At 36.6% G+C, this 18,261-nt stretch overlaps 1 protein-coding gene across 1 annotated transcript in view; it reads right to left on the bottom strand.

Annotated features, from left to right (window-relative positions):
* The window catches only part of STK32B (serine/threonine kinase 32B), a 129,974-nt gene that overhangs the window by 9,572 nt on the left and 102,141 nt on the right, over positions 1-18,261 (bottom strand). The window contains exons 7-11 of the mRNA XM_015862540.2: positions 13,561-13,664; positions 11,220-11,336; positions 10,075-10,200; positions 7,944-8,075; positions 7,097-7,161 (exon numbers count right to left, since the gene is read on the bottom strand). Coding sequence (XP_015718026.1) covers positions 7,097-7,161; positions 7,944-8,075; positions 10,075-10,200; positions 11,220-11,336; positions 13,561-13,664 — 544 coding nt within the window. The remainder of the gene's footprint in view (positions 1-7,096; positions 7,162-7,943; positions 8,076-10,074; positions 10,201-11,219; positions 11,337-13,560; positions 13,665-18,261) is intronic.

Below are 18,261 nucleotides of genomic sequence, written 5' to 3'. Positions count from 1 at the left end.
TCATGTCATTTACTCCCACCTTTTCCCCTTGGGGAAATATGCTTCTACTAAGGGTAACTGATTCAGGTTGATGGTTCTTGTTGAGTGATTACTCTCAGTAAATGCCCACGAATATAACTTTTTATCAACTAGCAATTTATAATCAAGCATAATGGGTTCAAGTGCACATACAAAGTGAATGACATGTAAAATACTTGTATGTGGAAGTCAAGTTACAAATTATACCGGATGCTGTAGCGTGTTCACCTACAATGTTTTGAGATGTCAAGTTTACCCTGGGAATTAATAAGAAAAAAAAAAAAAAAAAAGAAGACGTGGTGTAAATGAATGAAAACAGCAAGCAATGAACAGCCATTTAAGAAAATAAAACAATGGATAAGCACTAACTTTAAAGCCTTGCTTAGACTAGAAACAAAGGTGTCCCTTACAAATGGGTTATTTACTGTTCAAGACCAGATCCATCTTAAATAGTAAGTGTTTTGCTCAGCCACGTCATAAAATGTGAAATGTTTTTCTATCTTAGATGTATGTTTGTGGATCCACATGCACAAGTAACAAGAAAGCAACTCTAATTTTCCCAATGACATATTGGTGAATAGGTTTCATGGGAACAGAAGGAGAAATAAAATTCTAGAATCCAGTTTACAAACTGCAAACATATGCCCACGACTAAGGATATTTTCTCAGCAGTGAGTGCCAAAATTGTTTGTCAAATAGGAGATGTGTCTCCAAGCCTGCTTCCAGTGTACTTCTTGAAAGATACAGAGTAACCCTCCTGTAAAGCTGTTTCGCAATCACTGCATTGATATCTTCTCTTTCTTTTTTCTTCTGGTAGAAATTTCAAGGTAGGCTGATCCTTTAGGTCATGTCCAAATGAGATACATATGGAGGAAGACAACTCCTAGAGGTAGGGATCTAAGGGTAGATCTACATTTTATCAGAAATGTCCTCAAACATAGCTTTCTCCATCGAGCCTCTGGAACTAAGAGCGTGTTACAGAGGGGGCTGGAGTCAAAATGCCAGTTAACAGGCAGCAGATAACAATTAAATGGATAACAATAAGCAGAGAACTTAAAGGTAAATAATAGCATGGTGCCTGAAAAAGCCTGTTCCTTTGCTGCCATGATGATACACATCTGCAGCTCTCTGTCTGTGACCCCACGTGGCAGATTACCATCAATAAGCAGGACTGGACTGAAGGGCAGCCATCCATCACTGAAATGTTACTATTCAGTCACATCTTGCTTCTTTTCTTTCCTTTTCATCTCTGTCCATACTGCTGGGGAAAGGATCCTGGATCAGAGATTAGAGGGGAAAATCATATCTGTGACAACTTCATTGCCCAGCAGCACCAGTTTCCTTACTGTGGCATCTCTAACCAAAACTGCATGTCCATGATAGCTGTAAAGTCAATAATTTAAGGATTATTTAATGACACTTTATAAAGTAAGAAGCTGGTCTGGCTCAGTAAAAACTCTCAGTGCCTTGGAGGTGGCTAATTCATCTGTACCTTTCTCCTGTTCTTGCTAAAACAGGTTTCCAGGAATCAGTCTATGAGTTTCCAGGGAGCAAGAATAGCCTGCACTGACCTCCCTCCTGCCTCATCTCTCTCCACTTTTTCTTCATAGAGATTTCTCTGCCAAACTCCAGAACTTAGAATCACGGAAAATCTCTCTCTTCTGCAGCCTTTTTACTCCCTGAAGAATAAATATCCTCACTTGAAAGAGACCTAGCTGGTAGCATGATCACATAACATCATTTCAGCCTTCAGTTAATCAGCCACCAAACCTCCCTACACAATGCCTGGGGAAAGTTGTTGCCTAACACAGGGGCTTGTGGAAGTCACTGAACTGAACACAGAGCTGTCTGAGTTAGACACTGAGGAGAATCCACAACAGGACTTATATTATGCCCCAGAAAGAACACAGGAAAATTGAGTCTTACCTTAGTCTCTTACTGTCCTAAATTTGCTCTACTTTCCCTATTTCTAAAAAGAATTTATATGTATACATGCATATATTCCTACATGTAAAAATTTTACAGTGCAAAACTTGTATTCTTATGCAGACTCTATATGAAGATGAATACTATATTAGCAGTGAGATAACACAAAAGCACACACAAATATCCCATCTAATGAAGATTCCCATCTCAGAGTAGCCCATTTCAGATGAGAGTGAGCATCAAAAAATAAGGCAAGTGGATATAAATGTCTGCAGTGGCATATCCTCCTATCTGGTGACATTTCCAGACTTTCCAAACCAATGAGTATATAGAGGGTCTTAGATTTCATGGACATTTATGGACATGAAGACAAAGAGAAATCATGATGCTAGTCCCTTACAGTCATTGAATTATTGTGATGTGTTGTGAGTCCATCATTTATCATATATATGATTTTTTTTCAGTGTAACTTAGGAAAAAATGTATTATATTTTACTTAGAATCATAAAATTTAGGTACATTTCCAAATTGAGATGTGTATAAATGAAGATGGTTTTGCCTTTCCTCTACCTATGAATTGAATTTTGATTTGTTTTCATTAGGTTTATTTCTGGTTGTCTGCATTGCTGATACTCTACATTAATTATCCTGAAACTCTGGTCCTCTCCATTGCTTTGACAATGAGAATACTTTGATATAGGCATCCCTTCCCCCACAAACATTCATTCCTGAAGATGGATGTTAGTTTAGTGAAGTGTAGCAACCACAGTCATGTGTTTGTTTGCTTGGGAAAACTTCAGCTATTTTCTTTTTTCTAGAAGGCTTTGAAAATGAGATTTCAAATGTTTGTTTATCTTTTCTTTTTCTTTTTCTTTTTCTTTTTTTTCTTTCTTTTATTTTTTTTTCTTTTTTTTTCTTCCATGAAACTGTGAAGGGAACACATTATTGAAAATTTCTGTATGACCACTTGTTCCTCAAAACTGAGTTTGAAGGTATGCCTGTAGAACAATGATCAGCTTAGGCTAGCTAGTGCTTAAATCTTTAGGCAGCTTTGTTTCCCAAGTATGAACATTTGGACAGGTAATACTAAAGTAGTAATAATGAGTGGTAAACAAAAAAAAAAAAAGAAAGAGCTTGTGTGACTGCACAGTGGTTATTAGCACCAAAAAACAACCTAGGCTCAATCATGCTCAGAAAGGTGTGAGATTCCAAGAGAAATGTTCAAAAGCAGACATATCCTTTAAAAAGGGGATAAGAAGAGATCAGTGATGAGCAGCACAAATACTTGAAATGCTCAGATGAAGATAGATAGACTTCTGTTGAATCAAAGTTAGGAGTGGGAAGAGATGAAAAGTTGTGCCATAGCCTCAGCCAAAAAACTTTCAGATATTATGGGGACTGTAAAGCTAGACATATCTCCAAAGAAACTAAATGACATAAAATACCTGTTAAGAAAAGTACATTCAATGAGATATATTGCAAATCAGTATGAATATTCAATTGCAATCAAGCTGTAATGAAAGGGATCATTTGGGGACCCTGAATTTGAATCTGAAAGAAAAGGAACTACAAAAGAGTGAACATTAATTTGGTACAGAGAATTAAGATTTTTTTGCATATGACGTGGACAAAGTCAGAAAATATGATTTTAAGCATCTTAATATATCTGAAGTATGGTCACTCTGCTTCTACTCTTTATTCTGGAAGTGGACTGTACAACTACAGCTGCTCAATATCTATTAGGAAAGAATTAGGTATGACCAAACATTAAGTAGCATAGCAAGAAAAGAGAGGGATTGTGCATGGTGCACAACAAACATCCAACTATTTCAAATTGTGGCGTTTTTTGTTGCTGTTGTTGGGTTTTTTTTTTTGTTTTTTTTTTGTTTGTTTGTTTTTGTTTTTGTTTTTTTTTTAGTGTAGTTGCAGGGCCCAAGTGCATTTGGAAAGAGTGAAATCTGTTCAATCAATAGAGACTAGATAGCTGAACATCACAGAAATGCTACTACAGGATATTAGAATTGAAATGAAAAATCTTTGACTTCAGTATTAAGTTTTCAAAACAATCCATTTGGATTGTTATAAATATAGAAATTTTCCTCATTGCTCCATCCCTTTAATTAAAGTAAGCATTGGGACTTTGAATCCATTTTCACATGCATTGTATGTATATAATGCATGTTCTATTTAGTAATATGTGGCTATATAATTTCATTACTAGTCTGATAATTTTGATGACAAGTTTGTGAAGCATTCAGCTGAAGGATTATTCTGATTGAGGTGCAGATATTTCCTGTGTTTCCTGTTTTTCTTTATCTGCTCACCTGTTCAATCTTAAAGATGTCTTTCAGAGAGTAGAAGAGGCTCAGGAACCATAAAGGATAAGAAATGAGATTACAAGAAAATATTGCTTCTGCTTCTTCATTTTGTGCTATTTCAGGTTTTGAACATTCATAACCAAATGTCGATGTACATGAAGATTTCTTTAGTGATTACAGCACCAAAATAGCAAGATAATCCATGCTCGGCTTTTTAATGAAGCCAGGAAGAAACATCATGGCTTTATCTGCACAGTATTTTTTTTATTTATTCCCTGAAGAACATATAGCCTACAGCTTCTAAATAAGATAAGATCAGCTTCTGGAAGAACTGCTAGCAAAGTGCCTGCAGATACTGCGGAATATTTGGTGCTGCATTTCTAGATACAATAAAGCATGTATACGTAGAGATAAATTTTAAAACAAACAAACAAGAAAGTCAATTTGTCAGCAGAAAGAGCTAAACAAGTCCCTGAAATGAACATAAAATCTTAATCTTCAACTGAGATTCAGGACATTCTTGACCGTAGTCCATTTAGTTTATATTTGAAGCTAAGAAACAGACTTTACTGCCACTCTTAGAGAAGAACACAAAAGATTTCCTCCACCACTTTCAAACATGGCTTGCAAAAGGCTGTTTTTCTTGTTATTTTACGTTGTACTGGGAGAGTGTGTAATCATGTCTTAAAGGTATGTACTCGTACTTCCTCATGCTCATCTTCCTTAAATTATTCCTGTGAATACCCATGACTATACACTAAACTTTAGAATGAAATAGGAAAATAAAAATTTCTACACTCTGTATTTGCTAACATTGATTTTTAGTTTCTGTACTTGCCAGCATTAACTCAGAATCATAGAATCATAGAATCATTAATGTTTGAGAAGACCTCTAAGGTCACCTAGTCTAATCATCGATCTATCACCAACATGCCCACTTGCACTGCTTAGTTTCTTGCCAGCTTGGATTCACCAATCCTACGGACTTGACCAGAGCTGGGCTTTGCTGGTTGCTCTCACTTGGGGCGACCCACAGCAGTGCCCTTGCTTGGGTTCACGCTTAGCTATTGTCTAATATTCAGTCTATTCAGTCTATTATTCAGCTATTCAGTCAGCCTCTTGAATTTTTTCTGCATTTTTAAAGTATAGTGAGCTTTAGCTTTAAACCAAATATTCCATTTGTCCCCTTTTAATTGCATACTGTAAGATCCTGCTTGTCTTCTGAGCTTTGCCAAATGAAAATGAATATGATCTATTTCAAGATTTGCAACATCTGATGTAAGATTAAAGATACATATTTAAAAAGAGGCACAGCCTTATAATATCAGAGAGATATTCTATAAAAACAGTCTGCTTTTCCTAGCAAATGTTTTACAAGTAATTAATTGCAAGACATAGAACTGGAATGGTTAATTCTACTCTCTACAAAAAGATCACTGTGTGACCCTACATTGCTCAACCTGTGTTTTTTCCTAGAATACTTCTAGTTTGGGGATTTTCATTTTCCCCTTGAAAGAGAGGCTACGTTTTTTTAATTGTGATTGCATAGCATATTTTCAAACAGCTAGACTGTAAAATTGATTCTGCTTAATGTAGAGGACCATGGTGGAATATCAGAGCATCTGACTATGTTAATTTGAAACTAATTTTAAGGTGCATTTTGGATTAACACCTGTAAGACTGATACAATCATTTATGGGATCTTGTCTTTGTAGCAACAGCTAATGTCTTTCAACATCTGCAGTTGTTCCTAAGAATTCCTTTCAACATGTGACTTTGGAAATCCAGGTAAATACCTGCTCAGGTCAAATGAAACAACTGAACATACTTGAATGAAATTGAACAGTAAACCACAAACAATTCTCCTGTTATATCTCTGTATGGTAACTGTTGAGTCATGGCCTGAATCACTGATTGATCTCCTGGGGAAAGGAGCTGGTCAGCCCTGAGAGCACAGGTGAAGGCAGTTCACCTGAGTGACCGGAAGAGATGGATTCCACCCTCTCCCAGACCTCATTTATGGGCTGTCACTGTCAAAAGATCTCTGGTAGAGATCTCTCTCCTATAGGGTTTCCCTTGTGAGCTTAGATCTTCAGAAATGGGTAAGTACTTTTTCTTTGTAACACCTTTCCATCACACTAGTTCTTTTGTCATTACACCTCTTGTATCACCATTCCATTGCACTGATCTTTCTGATTGTTACAATCCATAATACAAACGGTTCAGCACTGGCTCAGATTCAAACACAGTAAGCTATTTTAAATGTGGAGTTTTACAAAGACCAGGAACACTGTTGATATTCTTGATATTCGGGCTTGTATTTCTACTGATTCTACATGCTGTGTAAATGTGAAACGCTTCCTCTGTTTATGATATACTTTAAATACCTAGTTCTGATGAAAAAACCTCTGTTTAAACAACCTATTTTATGATGGTGAAGCATGAGTAGGGTTTCCAAGTCAGAACCCTGCCACTCATATCATTAAAATTTCATGGGGTATCTTTTTCTTTGTTTTTTTTTTTTCTGTTATGAAAAAACAACCCCTTGCATTGTGTTCCCTTTCCTTAACTGTTAATGGCTTCTCTAGAGAAGTGTCTGGGACACTGATGTTATCTTTCTAATCTACTTCCACCATAGGCACTTCTGCTTGCTTGCAGAGATAAAACTATAAAACTGTCGCACTGGAGACTAAGAGGATGAGGTGAGTGGAAACCCAGGCTTTTAGCTCCGCTGATGTGATCGTTAATCACTTTTCTTTAGAGTGGGAGAAAGAAATCATTCTCAAATTAATTTCAGTAGTGAATGCTAAAGAGGCATTAAGAAATGCACTTACTTCTCTCTGTTGAATATGATGAATTCTTTCCTAACGGTTTCCAAGCACTGCTGCAGGTGTACGTTCTTTAAAAAACAGCATGAATAGGTTGATTAAAAATGATAGAAAGTTATAGACAAGATCACAACAACAGAAATGGTACTGAACGAAACAGCTTATGAATGAACACCGCCAAAAGGTATTTTGAAGATTCATTGTAAGTGGGCCCTGAAAGCACAATCATTCTTTCTCTCTTTTGGGAAGTGTTCCCCACAAAGAATTTCTGGGGATTTTTAAGTCTGATGACTCTAAGAAAAATGGTTTTTGAAAGCATTCAAAATTATTCAGAGCAGCAACAGAACTCATTAAAAAGACTCCATTGAAATGAAAATTCAGATGAGGAAAATGGTTATTTCTTTATCTCCACAAGTGTTTACACTATTTACTCAGTATGTCTTTCTATGTGGAACACATTAGTCAAGGCCTTGAGAGACAGCTTTTAAACATTTATAAATAATAAACATTTTACTGGGTACTCTTCACTTTTGGTACTAGCACTGAATAAATACTCCTAAATATCTGGCAGTGTGTGGGAAGCAGATTTGCAATTGGCAACACTTTTTTATACTTTAAATTGGTATCTGTGATAATCTTAAAAATGATTATAGCTACAATATACTGTTACTATTTCACTGAGATAAACGGTTGCTTTTCATTTTTGGAGAAGGATTTTGCAGTTATATGTAAACACAGAGAAACATTGAGACCAACTGTATTTTCACAGATGGTGAAAGTGAACTTCAGTTACTTTGCTCATTATAGAATATATATTACAAGCCAGTGGCTGAAACTATGGTCTCCAACTTACCAGGGGGCAGCTTTCCTTAGTTCCATCCTTGGATTTGTTTTTGGCAAGTCGTTTTTTCTTTTTGTGGAGGGGCTTGGACTCCAAGATCATTTCTTCAAGTTCAAATGTTGGATCACAGTTCAGTCTTCCTTTCTGGTAAAAAAGCATTCAAAGTTACTCTTTGATGAAGTATCATTGCTTTTTATTTTTTATTTATTTATTTATTTATTTTCCAGTTTATCTGTGGTAATAGCATTAAGGCTTAAATAATTTCACTTTCATTTATTAAATTATTTCTTTCTTTGTTGAATATTTAACAATACAGTACAGAAACACTAATAGTAATTCAGTCAAAAAATGTATCTGTGGGTCAGACTACAGAGGGAGGAAAAAAAAATGGACCTTTTTTATTGCATGCCTCCCATGTAACTTGAGAAGGCAAGACAAACTCTTGAATGAAACACCAAGCTGTTAAAATGATAAGACTCTACCCAGATGATGGCATTCACTGACTTCAACTCAGCCTCTCACCTAAAACCGGAAAATCAATAAATATTTTGTTCTTTGGTCCCAGTTAATAAGTGAAGGCTTTCCTTGATCAACATTGAGTAAGGTTCTTGGGAAGTTCTTGGTCAAACCTGGTCTCTTGAAATAACAAAGCATATTGTGTAAAGATGTATCAGCCTGAAAAAGACACTTTGACTCACATTTTCATTGTTTTTCCTAGTAAATCTGATTGATCAGGTGGAAAAACCTCCTCAGTATCAATCTCTATCCTGAAGTGCAGAGGTTTTAATAGGAATTTCAGATTAATCTCTGTAGGTAAAGAACACTGTTTTTCTACTTTTAAAATAGAACATTTTCCCAGCATCAAGCAAGAACCAGTCTTGCGACTCAAATTTAATTTCACATTTCTGAAGTATTCTGGCTGTTCATTTTTACTAATATTATGGTTTTCCCTCTTGCAATTCTTCAGGTTTTAAAACGCAAGAAACAAAAGTGAGGAAGTGAAGAAATCTTAGGATTTGAATCCTTTTCATCTGTCTTTGACACCATGATTTTTTATTTTTTTATTTTTTTATTTTTTTTCAGTTAAATAACTTTCTCAACTCTTAGTTCTATAATGTCTCCTAAACTTACCCTCCTTCCAAAATTCAAGTGTGGTGACTTCCAAAGCGACAAGAATATACGTCTTTGGACATACATTTAAAAGTAGCAGTTAAAAACATTGCATTGTTGCACGGTTTACATTACCACGCTTACCATTGTCAACATCAGACACAGAAGAAAGCCACTTGGCCAAGAAAGCAGTACCCAACACATAGGTTTCATAATTCCTTATGCAGTAATGTCTAAAATAACTTTTTTTCCCATTCTCTCAGGAAACATGCATATGCTCTCCCAGGCACTCTCAAAGAATATCTGAATCCAAATGAAAATAACCAAACATCCTCATGAGAACTATAAATTAAGGAGTTAAAGATACTTGTATGTGGCCAGTTGGAGACTGTTCCATATTTGTTATGCCCAGACTCTTGGATGGTTGGATGTAAGTCAGCTGGATGTGGAAAAGTTGTATTTCCATTACTGTTTCTCATTAGTACAGCCAAGCTACCATACCTCCCTGCTCAGCACTTAGGGCTTGTAGAGAGTGACACATATTGCTTGACTGTACACTTCCAGACCAAAGCTGGTTTATATCCAGCTCTTAACAGCAGAGTTTCGTAAATAATAATAATAATCATCATCATCATTCTTAGTATGCTACATGTATATTGTTTGGAGAAGAATTGCAGTGCAGTATAGTTTCAGCAACTGAACAAAGTCAAGAAAGTGTTAACGCTACAGCTACTGCTCGTCATTCATGATATTCAAATCCATTCAATTTACAAATGACAGAATAAGATAAAATAAGAACATTTTAAAAAATTTTTCTAAAATTTTTTCTTTTATCACAGAAAAAATAATTTCCAGCAAATTTTCTCACAAAATCTGAACACTTTAAGAAAGGAAACTGTCAAAAAGGAAACAGTCTTTTGGAACTGTTTTGAAGGAAAAAGGATTGGCATACTGGGATACTAAAAGCTTTGCAAATGCTTTGCCAGATAAAGTTGGAATTTGCAAACTCTGTTCATCTGGCATGTAGACTTACATTAGGAACAAAGCCTGGGGTCACAGCTTTCTCTAGAACAGCGTCCCAGTTGACATCAGCTAAGTATGGAGAGCTTTGGATGTCTGCAAGACTTGATAGACGGCACTCTGGGTCCTTGGTGAGGAGCTGTGATGAAACACAAGACATTCTCTAAGGGACTGGATACCATGTAAAACAGGAAATGTAACAGGCGTTACTTGTAATGGTACATGATACAGAGTGAGAGCATGGCTATGGAATTCACTAACAATTTCTAGAAGGTACAATCCAAAAAAATTGAAGTAATAACTTGTTGAAATATATGTATGATTTAACTGTTACCAGATGGCTGCTGCAAACATGAGCTGTATAAATGAATTAGTAACAGAAGCTTGTTTACAAATAGACAAGATTCCAAGTGACGTGAAATATCAAAGTTCAGTGTCACCCAACAATTTGTATTTCATTTTTATTGGAAGATATGGTTACATTGAGAATGCTGGCAGCAATTAAAATTGACCACTTTGTTGCTCCACTTATCAAAAATAGATGGCTCATTGCTACAAAAGAAGAATTTCTTCCATTTCTCTATTCAAACATCCATAAAATCATCAGTGCTGATGATTTGAAATACCTAGAAGAGACAGATGAATCTTACAGTGTAGACAAAAATTAAAATACACTGGGGTTTTAAGAAGAACACACCTTGCAGGGTCATGACACATTGAAAAAGAACCCCATTTTGTAGCTTAGTGACATTTCCAGTGAAGCAGCTTGACTTCTATTGTTGCATTTGTAGCAACATGGGACAGCAAGAAACGCAGCCTTTTTAATTTCAAAGCTCCCTGGCTGGAAGCAGAGGGAGCACATTGGGAATTACACTTTCCTAAAGCTTTGTTATCATTAGTGAATCAGTTTTAAAATAAAAAAGTAGGTTTCTGTTTCTTTCTGGTTATTTAAAGTATGAGTTTAGGAATAAGAATAATCCAATTTCTCAAGAAAAAAAAGTACAAAATCAACAACATTTGGAAAACCCTAGGAAGCAGCACTACTTCATTATCCTTTAAGATTTGGCCTATCTAATGTGTGTCCTGATGTTCTGCATTGTTGGAGGGGTTTCTGTGCAAGGAGAAAAGGGAGGATGGAAGATGTTGGCACTTTCTTACCTTTTTTAGTAATGCTATCATGCCCTTGCACCATGTAGATGAGTAGTGGACTCTTTCTATCTTGAACATGTTGAGAATCTCATCAATGGGCGTTGCTGAATGAATTTCATATGGCCTCTGGAATTAAGTAAAATCAATATCAATTCAGCAAGAATGGATAACAAATGCACACAATTCATGTTTCCTTGAGCTCAGTATTGTTTGTACTGAAGATACTGAAATGTCAAAATATCTTGTGACAATTTTAAGCTAATCATTCATTGCATGTGTTCTTTTATTTGATGATAATGAATATCATTACTCATAGATGTATTTCTTCTGTAATTTTTCTTTCAAGCTAAGTATCCATTCAAATTAGTTGGTGAATCATTTTGTTCCTGTGACATTTCATATGAAAATAGAATTTGCTAATTTACTTCTGTTTTTTTTTTAGCTTGTAGTACTAGAAAATCTTGTAATCTAATGTACCCAAATGCAATATTGCTGGCTAAAGGAAGCTTTGTAATCCTGACTTTACTGAGCAGCAGAAAGAGACATTAAGCATACAAAAATCTGCATGAGATTCACAGTAAGAATTCAGACTTTCCACAACCCAATCTTTTTTCATACCTCTTTTTGAAATCTAAAATTAACTCATTGCATGGATGTATGTGTTATTTGGACCTGCAGTGCCTGGGCTTCCCAGTGCTCTCTTCATGAAGACTGTGATGATTTATCTTTTATTAAGTGTAGCCTTTTGTTTCCAAAGTACTACCCATAAAGGCTTGTGAATTAGGCTTTACATAGTAAGTACTGCATGTGCAACATGTGGTATGAGATCTAGAGCCACACACTATCAGAGCAGCAGTGTACAAATGTGTTACTCCTGTAGATGGAAAATCCAGCACTGTTTCAAGCAATGGATGCTTGTTGGAGGAACGCAAAGCATGAGAACTGCTGCAGTTTATCATCCTCCTCTGAGGCTGGGTGGGCTGCATGGTAGTGAAGTGGGCTGCTTACCATGCAGCCCTGTATGCGTGTGCTGCACTTTTGCAGCCATCTGCACAGGGGTGCTGCAGCAGATGGGGCTTTGGAGCTTGAGGTTGTTGCAGACAAGCCTCGGGTGAAGCACCATTCCTCAGACTACCAACACTTCCCGCGTCTCTACTACTGTCAGTTTAGGACTTAACGAGACTGAAAACATGTGGAAATACAATTTGGGGGAAAAAATACACCTTTTCCAGTTTTATGCAAAGGTATGCGCTCCAAGCCACCCTTTGCCTTGCTCCTCAGGAAAGGGCAGCTCTTTGGGAGAAAACAAGCAGCTGGTTTGGTTGTCTGGAGCATGGACAGATGGAAGTGTTTGCATTTAGAAAAAAACATTTTGATTCAGTCTCAGCTTTGCCTTGTCTCTGGCCAGACAGGCTTATTCAAAGACAACTGTACTGATCTGGGCAAATAGATATCCTCCACATCATTTTTCATTTATTAAAGTCACTGGGTAACTTTTGTGATTAGTCATTGAAGTTTCAGCCGTCCTTGTATGAACGTTGATTCTGTTCCTTTCTTGGAGAACTCAGTGGTGAAAGGATTGATATAAAAGCAGATGGACATTTTCATTTTATTTTGTGTATCTAGCAGCTCCCTCTGTGGCCAGGATTCAGAATGTACTTTTCTTATCACTGCCAGAAATTCACTGTTCAGATAAAAATTGAGAATCATGACAGAGAAAAATTGCAAAACCTTTTATTTATTTATTTTTTTAACAATATACATTTTTAAAACACCATTGCTTTGAGAGCATGTACTGACATGTGGCACTGGAGAGAGAGATCTTTGTATTGGGAGTGTGACTTTTGCCATTCCATGTGAAATAGTTTGGCAAAGATTTTTCATTATACTTATTTGCAGAACTGATTAGAGATAACTAATGAGTGAACTGGCATATAACTGTTTTTCTGTAGTTGGGCCAGTGATGCAGGGATTTTATATTAGCTTCTTGAAGACATTATATAAGAGAATCAAAGATATAATGAAGCCTGAGGTAATTTAACTTATATCTGCAAAAGATTCCATTGTTTCTAGTTCACCATTTTGATTAGCTTTTGAAATATTAGATTTTAACCTTAGCACACACCAAAAGCCTATGTTCATTTTACTCAAACTTTATAACATAAATGAATGTCAGGTCAAAGCTTCCCAAGAATGTTGTCAGCTGGGAAGGGCTCTGAACTGCATCCCTGACCACAGCCTCAGCGTTGGTCACTTAAAAGTTATCATTAGGGCATGTTCTGGGAAACTGCAAACATTTGCATTTCATTCAGGCAATACATTAAATAACAACTAAGTGTAATATTCTTACCCAACCCCTCAGCAATTCATATGCTGTAATTCCTAGAGACCACCAGTCAACAGGGTATGAGTATCCTGGGCCTCCGTCCATAAAGGCCTGGAACACTTCTGGAGCTAAAAGTGTAAAGAAAATCAAACAAAAAGCATCATTAGGGTTATACTATGTATAATTCATTCATGTGTCTTAAAAATCAATGAGGATGCAATAAACTGGAATTAAATACATTTGCAAACACAGCATTTTCAGGATGCAGATTCAGTGCCTTGGTTTACTGGCAATGAGTGCTGTATATATCCAGTTCTGTGCTAGGTTTCGTGTCTTTGCTTTTCTGAGAGTAGAGAGCAGTGAAGGTGTATCTCTGGCTGGTTTCCCCTCCAATGCAATATTATCATACGGTTGCTCTATCAAATTAAAGTCTCTCTTAGACCAGGCAGAAAATGTTGAGCTGTGGGATGTCCTGTTATTCTTGCCATGTTACAACTAGCACTGGGCAGAACTGGGGCAGGAGAGTATTCAAGATTACTCTTAGCTCAATCCCAGATTACCTTTATGCCCAACTCTCAGAATAAAATCCATACTTTATCAACTGCATTGCGTACTTCTGGGGACCCTTCCCCAGCCAGGATTTGCTTCCTATGTTGATTTCTACTCAGTCCATTTTTGTGAACAAGGGGAATTTCTAAACTGAAGTGTGACTTGGAACATTTTGGGGGCCAAATATTTGTAAGTGGGATCATTTTTTGTGATTAATGGAAGTACTGAACAAAGTAGATCTCAATCCCAGACACAGTTCTAGATTTGAATAGCATTAATCAGAGGACTTTAAAGGGTATTTAACATTGGAAAATGGTAATTAAACACAAACCCTGTCACCAGTCTCATTCTGTGAGAAACTCTGTCATGATTGGAAATACATTCTGTGTCAATAAATTAATGAATTTTATAAAGCTAACATTTGAGAAGAAGGGGTTGGGTAGAATACAGCTCTTTTCAAAGCAAGGACCAGTTAGCTAATATCAGAAAGATATAAATAATCGTGCTGTTGTTACTCTCAGACTGTTATATCTAAAGAAGAGAGGATATGAAATGGAATAAAAAATCAGTCATGCTTTTCTAATTACCTCACAGCAGAATCTCAGTACACTTTGTGAAAACAACACTTTCCCTGGAGATTGTCTAAACAACAACATCATCACGAACCGTAACATCATGCTACATTGCAATTACCATGTGAGCCTCTTCTGGCCATGACACTGGGTCTAATGCACCACATTACCAGTTGATTACCATCTCGTCATTTTCTAATGTGCATACTGCAAGGAATACTTTAGTCTGGTCACGTTTAGCTCTAAATGGCAGTTTGGGATTTAGCACCTAGAGAAGTACCTTTAAATAAAGGACATTCTTTCCAGAGGAGTTTTTGCAGTCCTTGCAATATTACAAATTGCATCCTAACAATTTACAGCTCAAGTTGAGTTCAGAATCTTGAAGAACCAAACCCAATAGAAGATTTGGGTATCCATGAATTTATTGTGACAAAACTCTAGCCTGAAGAATAAAATGAATGAATGAAAGTGGTCTTATGCTTTCTAACTGCAGGACTATCTCTAAATAGATGTGACTATAGGAGAAAGGCAGGCACTTAAATAAACATTTCTTTGTACCAGAATATATGTGGCCAGCAAACAGCTAAAGAGTGAATCTCAGGTATCCATAATATTGTGCTATGATCCAGTATGGTATGAGTGAACACTGTCATAATGAGTTAGCTCCATCTTACCTCTAGCTAATTTAGCCTAACTTCATAGAATCATATGATGGCTGGGGTTGGAAGGGACTTCAAAGATCATCAGCTTCCAGTCTCCCTGCCACATTGCCAACCACTGTATCAAGAACTAGATTAGGTTGCCAAGGGCCCCATATAGCCTGGCCTTGAACGCCTTCAGGGATGGAGCGTCCACATTCTCTCTGGGCAACCAGCTCCAGAACCTTACCATCCTCTCAGTGAAAAACTTTCCCCTGACATCTAACCTAAATCTTCTCTGGTTTAAAACCATTCCCCCTGGCGTCTTCAAATATACTTCAAAGCTTGTTTGCATTCTACTAAGGCTCTTGTGTACGCAGAACTTTGTTACATGTGTAATTTATAATGTAGATAGGTGCTGAGGGCAGATAGATTTTCCCATTTTATTTTAGTGGACCAATAAATCTAAAGGCCTCCTAAATAGCATATCAGGCACAAAAGACATATTTTGAATATCACTGTAGGTATCCTGTACTGAAGATTTGCTTCATTTAGCCATATTTGGAATTATTTTTCCCACAGTGTCTAGATGATGCATAATATTTCACTAAAGCAAATAACCTTTGTGGACTTAATTACTCAGCTATATAGATGATAACTGCGTGGTAGAGAGGGAAAGTACTTTATTGATGTAACCTGTGGCATTACCAAAATGGAACAGCTATTTTGCTAACTCAGCCTGTGAGTTATCCACCTTCATTTTATTTGCTTGCTCCAAAAGCTTCAGCAATGACTGATTCTACATCAAGCAGATCAGCAGAAAATGCTTTCTTTTGCTCACTGGCCCTGGTGTTTTGAAGCTCTGTTTTTTACCTTAAGCTGATGACAGCAATCTTAAGATTGGAAAATGGGCAGTTGTGCTCCTTCTTTTTAAAGCAGCCAACCACTTTCCCCCTGTATTAGCAGTATTTGTAGTCCAGCTAGACTGACCCTCTGCATTTGGTCAGCTTCAGAGGAACTCTGGTAAGCACCTGCTTTACAAAGAAAAAAAAAAGGAGGGCTGCCAAAGATGTAATATGATTTCTCATATCCTAAATACAGATTTGTTTTCAGGGTAATATCTCAACTCCTGTCAAGCAAAAAGAATTTTCCTCATTTTAGCAAGGCTGCTTAATACCAGATGCTGAGTAAAAACAGAGGCCTCCAGCCTGTACAGAAGATTTCTGTATTTTGCCTGTGCCGCGATTCTTACTCAATTCAGAAAGTTAACAGACTCTACAAGTGCTGAATGTTAGCCAAAATCTGAACAACCATAATTGTGAAATGTGGAATATAATATATATATATATATATATATTTTTTTTTCTATTAGAAAAAAGTATGTCAGCAGAAACAATCATGACCATAAACAATCTGGATGAAAAACATCTTAAGAAACTGGAAGAAAAGTTAAAATTCTGCACTGATTTTCTTTAGGATTATTACTGACATGATAGACTACAAGTAATCTTTTAAAACTTGGACTCGATCTCAGCCTCAGCTTTGGATGGTCTTCCTGCAACCTGGAAACTGCTGTGTGTTGGCCTCTAGGTTCCTAAGAACGATAAATTTGAGCTTGCCAGGTTGGAGCTGAGGCCACACTTTTCTCTCTGCATCCTTCCTGCACACATCTTTTTTGTCATAGTTTTAGATTCAGACCTTTGGCTGTTTTCTACATAAAGTGTTTTTAATTAAGATTTCTAAATTCTGAAGAACATTCATAGGTGTTATTTAATTCCATAGTTGAACTATAAGCTCTCAAGGTGTCTGATATTCAGGCCATTTTAATTTGATGCCCATTGGCAAGTTTGAAAAGGCTGTCGTGAGAAAAAAAGTCAATTAGAGTTCCCTCACAATGGTTGCACTAAATAACAACCATAATCTTTATTTATTTATTTATTTTTAAACAGCCTTCTGGTTTAATCATAAGGACAAATCACTGGACTTAATCATAAAATGAAAGCCTTGTAATGGCTCTAATATACACAAATAGCACAAAATGAAGTTTCTTGTCTGATGAGCTGATTTAAGGCTCACTTTCTTAGCATGAACCTAATCAAAGAGCGCCTCGTGTATTTGCCTGGCACTATGCAGGAGGCTATGGAGTGTTGATTAAGGAGTTCGCAGAGCTGCTACTTACTCTAACCCATCAACAGCTTCTGTGGTCTGCCTTGAAACTTCGTTAAAAAGGTGAGAGGAAAAGAGCAGGGAAATGAAAGCGCACTAGACCTGTCTCCAAGTGGCATTTCCTACTTGCTAACAAATCTCCTCCTTTACAGTGTATTTAAACAATATTTTGCGAATAATTCCTGAAGACTGATCAGCTGTAGTGAACTAATTTTCATGTCAGTGAGAAGTAGCCAATAAAGCCTACAAAACACCAATGTTAGCAATATTACAAAATAAAATTAAAATTAAAGCCATAGTGCTTTGGCCTGAATGTTTGTTGATGACCAGAATGGACATGTCCAAAACATTTATCAGGAAGGAAAGACCAGGCATTAGCCACATGGTTGGCTGGTTAGTGTTCTCTGAAGTTGCTTTGCGTCTTAGTAGAGACCCTACAGGTCAGAAAGAGGAAGTGGAGGTGTGTGGTATATTACAGAGGTTGCAAAGTACAAATAAATACAAGTAAATATATACACATACCAACAATATACCAACAAACAGTATAAAAATGTTGTAACCCTAGAATTTTCTAGTTTTAAAATGGGTGGGTGAAGCTGTATATAGTATGTTTATAGTTTAGTCACTTGCATGCACTTTGCTGACTCAGATTTAATGGATGACAGACTGAGTGGAATAGAAAGTTAATGTGACTTTTAAAATAATATTCCGAGAGCCTTGAACTGACAAGGTCTGGTGAAATATTAACTGCTTTCTCAGCACTGTGGTGAGAAAAGAATAATTTTCAGTTTCCTCCAGAA

Source organism: Coturnix japonica, chromosome 4, assembly GCF_001577835.2.
Source record: "Coturnix japonica isolate 7356 chromosome 4, Coturnix japonica 2.1, whole genome shotgun sequence".
Lineage (NCBI taxonomy): Eukaryota > Metazoa > Chordata > Aves > Galliformes > Phasianidae > Coturnix > Coturnix japonica.
Note: the sequence above shows the minus strand (reverse complement) of the source record. Positions and strands in the feature narration are given on the sequence as shown.